Here is a 14894-nt window from a genome sequence, read left to right on the forward strand (position 1 = left end):
GACAGTCATTAACCCATGGCACGCTCGCATTCTCAAACGAACGATGTCCTGGCTTACCCCATAAACCACACGGTAATTGGACTATTCGTCACATTGGGGTGGTCACAAAGACAATTTTTGCCATGAAAATCGCGAATACACAATATTTGGCACTCAAGTTCTCGTTACTATGATAGTTATCGTTAGTATGATGGACTTTTCGGCTGCCAGATGTTCCGTTATAGAGATTTTAGTGACTTTGTGACGAGTAATTTGTGACCAGTAATCACCGAACTAAACCACACATGTACCGAGCACGCGCCTCGAAAATAGGTCACACGTGTTTCTAATGGTCCGTACGCACCAAACCAACGACGATTTTGGGCCAACTTTTAAAACCAGTAGCGTACAAAATATCGAAATAAAAATTAAATAAAAAAATTGAAATTAAATATCAAAATTAAGCTAACGAGCGAGATTGAGCTAAAATTAGATCATCGTTGATGTTTTGAATTACAATAATGTTTTGAATTACGACGATGCGCATTACAACCAGAGAAATATTATAATTACGAGCGAAAAAAACCTTGTTATTGTTTCTTTTAAGTCGTCACGATAACTACTGTGTTTCCCCCTTCGGAAATATTTAACCAACAACGATTTTGGGCCAACTTTTAAAACCAGTAGCGTACAAAATATCGAAATAAAAAAATTGAAATTAAATATCAAAATTAAGCTAACGAGCGAGATTGAGCTAAAATTAGATCATCGTTGATGTTTTGAATTACAACAATGTTTTGAATTACGACGATATTTTTTTTATTTTTTATTTATTTATTTAACATATAAGCCACAGTGACATTACAGAGATCTCCAACGCGTCGCTGTGGCCGGTCATTCAGTAATAATAACATGATAACAGTAATAATAACTTATAATAATAACAATAGTAGCACAACATCATTAAAATCATAAAATCATAAAAAAACAGATAAAGTAATAACAATCATTAATATTTATAATAGGCAAAATCAGCCACTGGCATTCCTCAACAACCACTCAACCAGATTAGTATATTTTATATTGAAGAGGTCAATTTCACCAGAAATCCTGTTAAGCAGATATATCGCTCTAGATATAGGAGCCGTTGACAACATATTTGTGCGAGCCACAGGAGGAACAAACAAATCACGATTTCTCAAGTCCCTGAATTTACAAGGTGCATTAAACCTAAATTCCTTTAGAACCTGAGGATTGTGTATTATCCCATTCAACAGCTTAAAAAAGTGTCTTCCCAGTAACATATTCCGACGAGACTCCAATGAGTTGAAACCTAACGCCCCTAATAGGAATGCACTAGGATATAGCCAAGGATAATAACCATACTGTTTCAAATAAAGATATCTGAGAAACCGTTTTGGATTCTCTCAATCTTCAATGAATGAGTTATATGGGTAGGATTCCATATAATAGAAGAAAATTCTAGAATACTACGTACTAAAGATTCATAAAGAATTTTAAGCACCAACGTACTCTGGAAAGGTTTGCTAACTCTTAGTAAGAATCCCAGCATTTTTGTTGCACGCAAACAAATATTGTCTGTGTCGTTTAAATTGAAAATTATTCGAGAACAAGACCCCCAAATCACAATATTCATCTACAAACTTTAATTCAACACCACTTAGGCGATATGGATAAATCAAGCGATTTGAAGATCTTGTCACATTGAGAACACAGCATTTTTGAATGCTAAAAAATAATTTATTATCGACAGACCAACTTGACAGCGCATCTAAGTCCAATTGGAGAAGGGCTGCGTCACTATGAGACTTAACTGTCTTAAAAAGCTTAAGTTCATCGGCGAATAAAAGATAGTCTGAATACTTAATTATTTTTGAGATGTCATTAATGTAAATTAAAAAGAATCATGCACAGAGTCGTCAAGCCAGGTTTCCGTTAGTACCAGGATGTCAGCACATTGAATAGCCGAGTTAGAACCTAATTCATCCAGTTTATATTTAAGGCCTCGTACATTTTGATAGAAAATGCTTATATTATGCATTACAACCAGAGAAATATTATAATTACGAGCGAAAAAAACCTTGTTATTGTTTCTTATAAGTCTTCACGATACACCAATGTGTTTCGCCGTCGATGAAATATTTAACAAAAAAATGTCGGTGATTTGTCAAAGGGTTTTTTTTTCTTTCGTCGAAATAAAATTAATAATCACACATTATCCGATAAATTTTACCTCTGAGATGGATTTAATTATTTGATTTATTTCGACGAGAGAAACAATTGAAGACATTATCCGATAAAATTTACCTCTGAAATGATTTAATTAATTGATTTATTACGACGAGAGAAACAATTGAAGACAAAAAAATTTCCTTTGATAAAACCGACAACGGCTCGGGTTGAAGAAATCGAAGACGTCACCCATACTTACACATAATATATGCTCAGTAGCTGCGCATTACGGGGAAGTAAAAATAATAATTCTTTGATTTTTTTTTCGATCTTAGTGCGCATCTACGTAAGTCAAAGCATCTTCGACAAACAAAAGTCGAGGATTATCTGTATGTGATTGTTGATGATCTAATTTTAGGTCAATCTCGAAAATTTATTTAAATTGGGCATGTTCTGTTTTAACTTTCAATATTTTATTTTAATTTTAATATATTGATTATGATTTTATTTTGATATTTGAATTTAATTTTAATATAATAATAATATTTTTAATTTTGATATTTAATTTCAATTTTTAAATTTAATTTTTATTTCGATATTTTGTACGCTACTGGTTTAATCCTGCTGGTTAAATCGTTGGACCAAATTCGTCGTTGGTTTGGTCCGTACGCAGCATAACACACACGTTCTGGAAACGAAGACAAAGCAAATGCACACGGCACGCTCCAACCCAAACGTATATGGATGGAACTACTCCACCGACCGCCTTGAACAGACATTAAATTATTATTATTTATTATTATTAGACTTATTATTATTATTATTATTTATTATTTATTATTTATTATTTATTATTTATTATTCATTATTCATTATTCATTATTCATTATTCATTATTCATTATTCATTATTCATTATTCATTATTCATTATTCATTATTAATTATTCATTATTCATTAGTCATTATTCATTATTCATTATTCATTATTTATTATTTATTATTTATTATTTATTCATTATTATTTATTATTTATTATTTATTATTTATTATTTATTATTTATTATTTATTATTTATTATTTATTATTTATTATTTATTATTTATTATTTATTATTTATTATTTATTATTTATTATTTATTATTTATTATTTATTATTTATTATTTATTATATATTATTTATTATATATTATTTATTATTTATTATTTATTATTTATTATTTATTATTTATTATTTATTATTTATTATTTATTATTTATTATTTATTATTTATTATTTATTATTTATTATTTATTATTTATTATTTATTATTTATTATTTATTATTTATTATTTATTATTTATTATTTATTATTTATTATTTATTATTTATTATTTATTATTTATTATTTATTATTTATTATTTATTATTTATTATTTATTATTTATTATTTATTATTTATTATTTATTATTTATTATTTATTATTTATTATTTATTATTTATTATTTATTATTTATTATTTATTATTTATTATTTATTATTTATTATTTATTATTTATTATTTATTATTTATTATTTATTATTTATTATTTATTATTTATTATTTATTATTTATTATTTATTATTTATTATTTATTATTTATTATTTATTATTTATTATTTATTATTTATTATTTATTATTTATTATTTATTATTTATTATTTATTATTTATTATTTATTATTTATTATTTATTATTTATTATTTATTATTTATTATTTATTATTTATTATTTATTATTTATTATTTATTATTTATTATTTATTATTTATTATTTATTATTAATATTTATATATTTACTTATGTATTTATTTTTTTGTTTACTTTTTACGTTTTACTTTTTATTATCTATATATTATTTATATGGGCGTTGGGGATTGCACTATTCTCCCCATCGTCTGGAATAAAAGCTATTATTATTATGGAACGAGGTAGACATACACACACACATAGAGTAGAATCATTTTTGTTTGAATCATTCAAAACTCAAGTTCGAATTTTCACATAATCACGAAATTTCATTTATTGTTACTACGTATGTACATAGGTAAAGTAAAAAAGAACGATCCTCTTTCCTTTTTCTCCGAGACACATTATAAAAAAGTAAAAATTGAAATTGATGTCCGTATTCTCTGCAATATATTATATCTCATTTAATTTTATGTTCCACACGTTGTACTTAAATTATCTTCATAATAAATTACATGTAACAGTTAATCACTTCATCTTGAGTACAAAGCTCCATTCCACAGTTCAAGATAATCACGACATTTAAAGATCGTGATTTCATTTGACTATAGTCTTCTATCGAGAACGATACTCTTTGAATATGAAACTGCTCTTAATTTTGCTATATCTGATGGTACTCGGTTTGGTGTATGGAATCCGAGTAACCATACCTGAGCTAGGAGAAATTGAAGGGTCAACCACTATCTCGGCTTGGAGCAATCGATCTATTTATCAATTTTTTGACATCAAATTTGGACAAACCACTTCTGGAAGTCGAAGATTTATGGTATTTTTAAGTTTTTATTTTGCAAGTGTATGTATTTCAACTCGTAAATGTATTTTTTAATATATTTCAGCCACCAGAACCTACCGGTCCTTGGCAAGGAGTATATGATGCCACAACTGAAGGTGTAGAATGTCCTCACCTGAGAAACTTGCCGATGATTATAAACACACCACCTGGCGTAGATCCGGAAGACTGTTTATTATTGAAATTATATACACCAATTGTAAATTCAATTTCATTTGAAATGAATTTAACTGCATATGTAGATATCTTAATAATAAAATCTTAAAATTAGATTCCAGATAAAAACAAGAAATTGTTGCCGGTAATGGTATTCTTTCACGGCGGTGGATTTTACGCTGGAAGTGCTCGGTTTTATCCACCTAATTATTTATTGGAACGTGACGTAGTATTGGTAGTTGTTCAATATCGTTTAGGTCCATTAGGTAATTTAAGTCAATTACTAAATAGCATGATTCAGTAAATATAATTATCAACATACCAATTTTGAATTTGTTCCCCACAGGTTTTATGAGTCTTGATACTGATGGCATATCTGGTAACGTTGGATTAATGGATCAAGTCCTGGGCTTAAAATGGGCCCATAAGTACATTCGACACTTTGGAGGAGACAATACCAGGGTCACTATATTTGGTCAGAGCGCCGGTGGTTGTTCAGTCTCCCTACACTTGATAAGCCCTATGGTAATCAACATCAAATATGAACTTATGTACCTATTACGATAAATAAGTCAACCACGTTATGTACACACATGTTCATTGTGCATGTTAAATTCTAAAGTGTATTGTTAATCATCTTTCATAATGACTCCGATATATTAACGGTATTTAATGGGTATATTAACAGACATCCATGCTAGGCTTACATGACGAACACTAAATTTCGATTCTTCCGTATTTTGTATGAGTTTGTGACAAAGAACTATTCAAACTATTCATAACTAATTAAGTTCAAACTTTATTATCAATTAGGTCGATTCCAACTTATTTCAACAAGCAATAATAATGTCTGGTTCATCTCATGCAAATTGGGCATTTGATACGAATCCAACTGTCTATGCCAAAAGTTTGTACAGTGTGCTAAAGAATACAACAGTTAAGGCTAGTAATACGGAAATGGAAAATGTCTTCAAAAATGTATCACTAATTGAATTCATGAAAGCTGTCAATCGTCAATCTGTTAGTATATATACGTACATATCTACATATGAGTCGTCTAGTTCCAAAACCCGGTAAAAGCATTTTACTCATTTGTTGGTAAACGCAGTTTTTCTGCCACAACTTTATTTAGTGGATTTCATTTACAAAGTTTTAATTTAATAGAAGATATACGATTTAAAGTTATTTTGCAATTCAGTTTTTTGGAAAATTTTTGAGATTAAATGAAATATTAAGACTTGAAAACGATTTTGCCGGTGTTTGTTCCCGAGTTGTCCTTTCACGGCGATTCCGTTCCTTTGCTCACGATTTCTTTCGGATTGTTTTCTTTCTTGTATCTCCATCTTTGGTTTTTTAAATACTTCAAGGCAGATGGTCCATGATAACAGCAATTACGAAGGAAATGCGGAATGACAGTTGCACCCAGGTAACCGGCCGAAATGGCCGCCATCTTGCCATATGCAGTGTTCTGATTGGCTGTCGGCAGTTTTGCCGTTAATTCGAATAAACATAGAGAATTTTTGCCGTTCTTTGGAACAAAACAAGATTTTAAATATTTTTTTTTAGTCATTTAACTTGGTTTTAGAAAGAATTCAAGTATAAAGTATTGTGTGAAAATATTCCTAGAATCGGAATACATTTTTATCTCAGTTTTGACCAAATATTCAGATACCGGGTTTTGGAACTAGACGACTCATATGTATATTAAATCATTCTAAACGTTAAAATAAGTTAATCAATTTTTAATTATTGCAAATCTGTCGTTAAAATTTTAATTATTTAAATATACATTGGTTACTTTCTCCAGAAAATGTATCCAGAAATAAGATCCGGTCGTGTTGTTTTCCAAAAAGCAGGTTTGGTAAAGTATCTTACGGAATCACCAGAAAACATGATACAAAAAGGAAATTATAGAACTGTGCCAATGATGGCAGGTGTTGTTAAAAATGATGGGGCGTTTTTCACTGCATGTAAAATAATATTTCATAAATATAATCATACATATATCATGTGTATGTACATATGTATATTTAAAATAGTGAATTTGTAAAAATTTGCATTTTTTTCATGTTTAGTCATTTATAAATGGATGGAATTAACAAATCTTTTAAGTGATGATTATTTCAAAAGAAATAATATGACACATCACTTATTCGAATATTCAGGTATAATACATAGATTTTTTAACATTCATTTCATTAAAAGTTTCATCAATATCTTATGACACATATATTTTAAAAAAGGAATTAAAGATACAACAAATGTATTGATTGACACATTCAACAATATGTATTTCAAAGAACTATTCGATATGGAAGAAAAAATTACCTTTGCAGATATGGCTCCAGGTATTTCAGATGTAAGAAAAGTTTATAGATATTAAATGTATATCGACTATTTTATAAAATTGTTCTATTTGGTGATGGTACTTATATCACCAAATGTCCGTTTGATGGTGGAGTACACCATTCTGATGATTTACTCTACTTGTTCCCATATCCGTACACAAGTCCACTGAACAAACAAGACACCAAGATAGCGAAACTAGTAGTGGGTATAATAATTATATCTTCAATTAATTTCATACAAATCAGTATAGAAGTGCTTATAATAACTTTCAGACCGACCTGTGGACAAGCTTTGCTATTAATGGTAAACCTACATCTTCATTATTGAATGTAGAATGGCCAGTACTTGAAAAAAGTAAGAAATCCATAAATAATGTAAATTTATTTCCATATTTGAAACTTACATTCATCAACATTTGCAAATATTTATTATGATTGTAGGTAGAAATGGACCATATCTTCACATTAATTCAATACCGTACATATCTCAGGACTTTGTCAATGAAGAATATAAAATAACGTCAATTGAATCTGGATTAATAAGGGATGACAGAAAATATTGAACGTGAAATGCAATAATAAATAATTTATTTTCAACTAAATTGAATTTTTATTTACCTACATACATACAATTATTTATTCTAAAATAAATTCATATTTAATGTGTTAACATAATTTGGAAAAATTATCATTATTTTACATGTAAAAACTTCAATTATTGTGAAATATTTGTCCAACCGTTGTACACGTCTATTTTCATCATATAAGTACTTATTGTATAGTAATGGTCTCCACATGTAATAATTTAAAACATCAAAATTAAATAATGAAATACATTTTGTTTTAAAAAAATTTGCTACTTCCGGTTTACAAATTTTCAGCTTGTTTCGTTAAGCTTCGCTCTATTATTTCTACAAGCTTTCTATTATATCACATTATTTCTCAATAATAGATCACTCTTTTTGAATTTTTAAATGCACTTTGGGAATACGATCATATTTTAGATGCTCATTTCATACAAAATAGCACGATTGAAGCAGTTGCTGATGTTATCAAAAATCATATTAAAAAATAAGTGAACTCAGCAAGTTTTGTTGCAATTATTCTTGACAAAACTTCAGATATAATAATGACGAAATCACATCCCTCGACACTTTTACGTTTTGTCTATGAAGGCGAAAATCACGAGAAGTTCATCCCAAAATTAAAATTGTAGATATGTCGGAGGAACTTACAAGTGAACAATTGGCTGAGTGTTTGATGAATCAAAATCAAGTGTTAAAAATATGGAGAAGTATAAAAAATAATAAATATAATGCGATAGTGGAAGTAGATTGCAATACATTTGAAAGATTAATTGAAGATGGAAAAATAAATATAAATTGGGATAGATGTAGGGTTTTTGAAGAAATTCATATTCTAAGATGTCTAAATTGTTACGGATTTAATCACAAAGCGGTGGATTGTAGAAACAAGGTGACCTGTGTGAAATGTGGAGAAGAAGGGCACAAATGCGAAGGATGTAACAATAAAATAATAAAATATATTAATTGCTTTAAGAGTAATAATAAATTAAAATTAAATTTGAACATGAATCACGGACCGTTGGACACTAAGTGCAGTGTATATAAAAGAAATATAGAATTAATGAGAAATAGAATTAAGTATAATAATATATAGCAACCACCAAAAGGTATCGGTATAAATGTACAAAGTTTTTTTGCTCACAATGATGAGGTTTGGAGTTTAACTGTAAGTCAAAAACCATTATTTATAGGTTTAAGTGAAACGCATGTAACTAGTGATTTTGAAGATTTTGAGCTGAATATGGATGGATATTGTGTTTTGAGGTGTGACTCTAATTCTAGACATACGGGTGGGGTACTATTGTATTTAAGGGATGATTTAAGTTACGGTAATGTAATAGTTAATAAGGTTGATGGTGAGTTTTGGACAATTGGTGTGGATGTGCTTGTGAATGGAGTGACTGTGTTTTTGCTAGTAATTTACCGCTCTCCGAATGGTAGAAGTGGAAGATTTCTTAAATTTTTAAAAGAATTGAGTGAAAGAAGTATAGATGTGAGTAAAAATATAATTATGTTTGGGGACTGGAATTTTAATTGGTTACAGACAGAAGAATTTTATGTAAAAAAGTTGAGAAATTGGGTAAATGAATTGGGTTTTAAACAAAAAGTGACGGAAGCAACGAGAGAGAATAATTTATCAAGCTCTCTCATTGATTTGGTTATAACAAATATAATGGATTTGCGGTGTGAGGTGAAAGATGTACCGAAAATAGGAGACCATTCTATTGTCAACATGTTTTTGGGACAGCGGTTTAGTAACGGAGGACTTAAAAGTATGCAGGTGACTGAAAGAGAAAACATTGATTATCAATTGATGAATGAATTGTTGAAGGAGTGTGTATGGGGAAAGAATGGTGATAGTGTGAATGAAATGTGGGAGATAATGTATCGTAATATAACATATTCTAAAAGTAAATGCGTAAAAACCACAAGAATCATGCATAAGCATAAGCTGAAACCTTGGTTTACCAAGGAAGTAAAGGAAAGCTAAGTTGATAAGAATGTTAGTTATAAAAGATATAAGATTATTAAGGCTATGGATGGAATCCAATTAGAAAAGGCTTGGTTAGAGTATAAAAGAAAGAGGAATAAATGTGTGAATGTTTTGCGTAATGCGAAGAGGGATTGGCATGAAAGAAATATTGATGGTGCAAAAAAAGATCCCACAAAAATGTGGCGAATAATTAAAACTTTGATTTCCGGGGGAAAAAATCTTTCTTTGAATGAATTGGAAGTCGAGGGGGTAGTATATAATGATAAAGAGGATATGGTTGAAAGATTGAATGAGTTTTACATCAATAGTGTGAATGATATAGTTAATTCAATACAAACAAGGCATAATAGTGTGAATGATGATACTAATATGGGTCTAAATAAGTTTGAAAGGTTTAAATTAGTGGAAATGGGGGGGATTAAATTATGTATTGAAGGGCATGAAATCAGTTTCTAGTATGGATGGATTGACTCTAGATATTTTAATCAACACTTGGGACATGGTTGGACCTCAGTTACTGAAATTAATAAATAAATCGTTAGAAGTGGGATCCGTCCCGGATGCATGGAAGGTGTCTACTATTGTACCGGTACCAAAGGTTACTGGTACACATAAAGTCAGTGAAATGAGGCCCATCAATATGTTACCAATTGTTGAGAAGATGCTGGAGGAAATCGTTATGATTCAATTGAAAGAGTTCATTAGTATAAATGATTGTTTGGTTGTGGAACAGTCTGGATTTAGAGTGAAACATTCAACAGAAACCGCTATCCAATTGGTGGTTTCTGATTGGATGGAGGCGATGGATGAATCTAGCATGGTTGTTGGAGCAGTTTTTCTAGATTTTAAACGAGCGTTTGAGACAGTAGATAGGAATATTTTATTACAAAAATTATATAAGTTAGGAATAAATGGTATAGTATTAAAGTGGCTTCAATCATACTTAAATAATAGACGGCAAATAGTAAAAATTGATAAGGTGTTATCCTCTGAATTTGTAACACCTCATGCAGTGCCGCAAGGGTCCAAATTGGGACCCTTATTATTTATATTATATATAAACGATATTGTTAAGGTAATTAAGATGTGTAAAATACATTTTTTTGCAGATGATACATTGATATATATAATTGGAAAGAATGTTGATGTAATGTCTGAGATTTTAAATATAGAATTAAATTATGTGAATGACTGGTTGTGTGAAAATAAATTAAAGTTGAATGTGAATAAAACAAAAATGATGTGGTTGAATGGTAAAAATAAAAATATATTGAATGAAATTAGAATTGATGATAAGTTAATTGAAAAAGTTGAAAATATAAAATACCTAGGAGTATACATAGACTCAGGACTAAATTTTAAAATGCACGCTGACTATATAATAAAAAAAATGGCTAGAAAAGTTGGTATATTATGTAGATTAAGAAATATTTTAAGTAAAAAAAGTAAAATTTTAGTGTTTAATTCAATTGTCTTGCCACGTGTGGTTTATTGTGCCACTGTGCTTAATTTGTTTAGTGGCCAAGATTTAGAAAAAATGCAAAAAATACAGAATAAAGCTATGAGAGGTATTTTGAATATGAGTAGATTTAAGAGTATTGGAAGTACATATGTTAGATGAATTAGGATGGATGAGTATTAGAATTAGTCTAAATATTAGTACATTGTCTTTTGTTTATAAGTTAGATCATAAGTTATTACCTAAGTATTTTGATGATTATATAATAAGGAATAGAGATAAACATAGTTTTTATACTAGAAATAAGGACAAACTAGTTGTAAGTAGAGTAAGAAAGAATAAGACGGCTGGGGGTGTTTTTCACAGGGGTGTGCACATATATAATGCCCTCCCTGAGTGCATCAGGTCTGCTAAAAACATGGATGCATTCCTGCGAGGTGCGAAGAGACACCTCTGTGAGGGACAGTACATATAAGTTAATTATAAATTTTAGAGTTAAGTATAATAATTAAGATGTATTTTGAAATTAGCTTGATAGCTAAAATATATATAAATAAATATATGGTGACTAATCTAGTTGTGAAGGTGTTCTTCACCACCAGTCCGCCATGTATTATAGACGAGTTCGTCTGTGTTTTAGTAGTTAATACTGCTGTTTGTTTGAATAAAGTATTTATTTTGATATAACAATGTATACAAGTGTATAATTATTAGTTTATATAAGTATGTCGTTCAGATGTCTCTGGATATGGTAGAGTGTTGCTGGCTCGGCATTCGGCTATGTTCAGCAAGTCTCTGGATACGGCAGTGTGTTGCTGGCTCGTTCGTTGGTGTTCAGCAGGTCTCTGGATACGGTAGAGTGTTGCTGGCTCGGCGTTCGGCTATGTTCAGAAGGTCTCTGGATGCGGCAGTGTGTTGCTGGCTCGTTCGGCTGGTCCGCTGCTGTGTGTCGGCGCTTGTTGCTGTGGGTCGACTGAAGTTGTTTGGGGTGGACCTCCTTTTATATTGTTTTTGGGCATCACGTGACTCGTCGCAGATGGTGCTTATGCGTGTGCGAGGAATGTGTTTTTGTCGATTAGGGTGGATGTTTCTCGAACGTTTGGCGACGTTCCACTCGATTTAGTTTTTACTGGCTGCAGGTGTTCTTTGACTGGTGTCGTTCCGCTCGACTTGTAGGGGTGGAACTTGCTAGAATGTTTGGCACCGTTCCACTCGATTTAGTTTAATGGCTGCAGGTGTTCTTCGACTTCGGGTGACGTCAATGGTTGAGCGTGGGATATGTATTCTGCGTCGCAGTAAATGTTTCGATGACGATGACGATGACGAGATTCCTACAAAGAAATAAATAAATAAAGTTTATTGGCTGTTTAAACAGCATTAAAGTTTAAACAGCCGTTGTTAACCTTGTTGTAAATATCGATGCGGTGCAAACGATCGACAAGCGCCAGATAGACTTGTAGGCGGGGTAGCGATGTGTTGACCGTATCCCGGCCTAACGAAACACTGTTGTGCTAGTTTTATAAAGTTTTATTGTTTGCCTATGGTTGTACAAAGGTATGGTATTTGTGGGCAAAAGTATGTCGTTCAGCGGTCTCTGGATATGGTAGAGTGTCGCTGGCTCGGCATTCAGCTATGTTCAGAAGGTCTCTGGATGCGGCAGTGTGTTGCTGGCTCGTTGTTCGGCTATGTTCGGAAGGTCTCTGGATACGGCAGTGTGTTGCTGGCTCGTCCGGCTGGTTGATCTTCCAAGTCCGCGTAGTGTAGTGGTGGCTGGTCAGGAGCTGTATGTCGACGCTTGCTGCTGTGGGTCGACTCTTGCTGCTGTGGGTCGACTGGCGTTGTTTGGGTTGTACCTCCTTTTATAGTGTTTCTGGAATCGCCTGACCGATGGTGGTGGTTTGTTGATGCGTAAGAAAGGAATGCACTTTTGTCGAGGCGTAGAATTTTCTGGAACGATTGATGGAAGTGGTTGTTGATGCGTAAGCGCATGTGGTTGTTGATGCGTGAACGAGTAATGCACTTTTGTCGAGGCGTAGAATTTTCTGGAATGATTGGCGCCGTTCCGCTCGATGTGGTTTAATGGTGGCGGCGTGTTTCGACCGTTTTGGTTCCACTCGACTGGTAGGGGCGTTCCGCTTGAGTTTAATATAATGACTGCAGGTGCATGTCGTCTGGGTTTCGGGAATGTAGTTTGTTGTTGCGGAATATTCTCGAATGTTTCGATGACGATGACGACGACGAGATTCCTACATGGCTCTCCGGTGAGTGTTAGCGATGTGTGTGATTTTGTGGGAATCTTGATGTGTTGGAGTCTGTTGACTCGATGGCGTCGTTGTTTGTCCGGTTGTGCTGGAGAAAGTTGTCTCGACAGCGGGTCTTGTGTTGCATGCCGGTCCAAGTCTTGTTCTCTACCAGGTTGCTTATTTTGGGCGAGCTGCGTTGGTAGTGAAGGTTTGTGATGGCTTGGATGGTGCTGTTGTGCAGGCTGCTGTGTTCTGCGTGGAGTCATTCGCGTGACTGTTTTGCTGGTGGTGCTGAAGTTAGTTGTCTCGGCAGCGGGTCTTGCGTGAAGAACGTTGGTTGACGAAGTGCGTTGAGTGCTGGTCTTCGTTGGTTGTGCTGGAGTTGGTTGTCTCGACAGCGGATCTTGCGTGAAGAACGTTGGTTGACGAAGTGCGTTGAGTGCTGGTCTTCGTTGGTTGTGCTGGAGTTGGTTGTCTCTACAGCGGATCTTGCGTGAAGAACGTTGGTTGACGAAGTGCGTTGAGTGCTGGTCTTCGTTGGTTGTGCTGGAGTTGGTTGTCTCGACAGCGGATCTTGCGTGAAGAACGTTGGTTGACGAAGTGCGTTGAGTGCTGGTCTTCGTTGGTTGTGCTGGAGTTGGTTGTCTCGACAGCGGATCTTGCGTGAAGAACGTTGGTTGACGAAGTGCGTTGAGTGCTGGTCTTCGTTGGTTGTGCTGGAGTTAGTTGTCTCGACAGCGGGATTTGTGTGGAGACTGTTGGTTAGCGAAGTGCGTTGAGTGCTGGTCTTCGTTGGTTGTGCTGGAGTCGGTTGTCTCGACAGCGGGTCTCGTTTTGCGTACCAGTCCGAGTTGTTCTTTTCTACCATGTTGCTTATTCTGTCTAGGCTACGTTGATAGTGAAGGTTGGTGGTCTGGACGATGTTGTTGTGCAGGCTGCGGCGTCCTGCATGGGCTCATCGAGGTGATGAATCATCGAAGGTGTGATGAGCGGTGCTGGCGGATCAACAGTAGTGGATCCATTTGGTTGTTGTCTCCGGGTTGCGTCTTGTTGTGGCGAAAGCTGCGGAGTTGTTTGACATGGTCACTAGTTGTGGGGACATGTAGCGGACTGCGTTTGAAGTCTGCGTTGAGGGTTGCGTTGTAGACTGCGTTGTAGGCTGCTATGTAGGCTGCGATGTGGGCTGCTATGTAGGCTGCGATGTGGGCTGCTATGTAGGCTGCGATGTAGGCTGCTATGTAGGCTGCGCTGTGGGCTGCTATGTAGGCTGCGATGTGGGCTGCTATGTAGGCTGCGATGTAGGCTGCTATGTAGGCTGCGCTGTGGGCTGCTATGTAGGCTGCGATGTGAGCTGCTATGAAGGCTGCGATGTGGGCTGC

General features: G+C 33.3%; 1 protein-coding gene across 1 annotated transcript; it reads left to right on the plus strand.

Moving 5' to 3' along the window:
- Positions 1 to 15: 15 nt before the first annotated feature.
- On the plus strand, positions 16 to 6017 carry LOC143915794 (juvenile hormone esterase-like). The gene is made up of 6 exons (XM_077436610.1): positions 16 to 72; positions 4776 to 4883; positions 5001 to 5151; positions 5232 to 5410; positions 5699 to 5905; positions 5994 to 6017. The coding sequence occupies exons 1-6, from the start codon at positions 16 to 18 to the stop codon at positions 6015 to 6017; spliced, it is 726 nt and encodes a 241-aa protein (XP_077292736.1).
- Positions 6018 to 14894: the final 8877 nt, after the last annotated feature.

This window comes from Arctopsyche grandis, chromosome 8, assembly GCF_051622035.1.
Source record: "Arctopsyche grandis isolate Sample6627 chromosome 8, ASM5162203v2, whole genome shotgun sequence".
Lineage (NCBI taxonomy): Eukaryota > Metazoa > Arthropoda > Insecta > Trichoptera > Hydropsychidae > Arctopsyche > Arctopsyche grandis.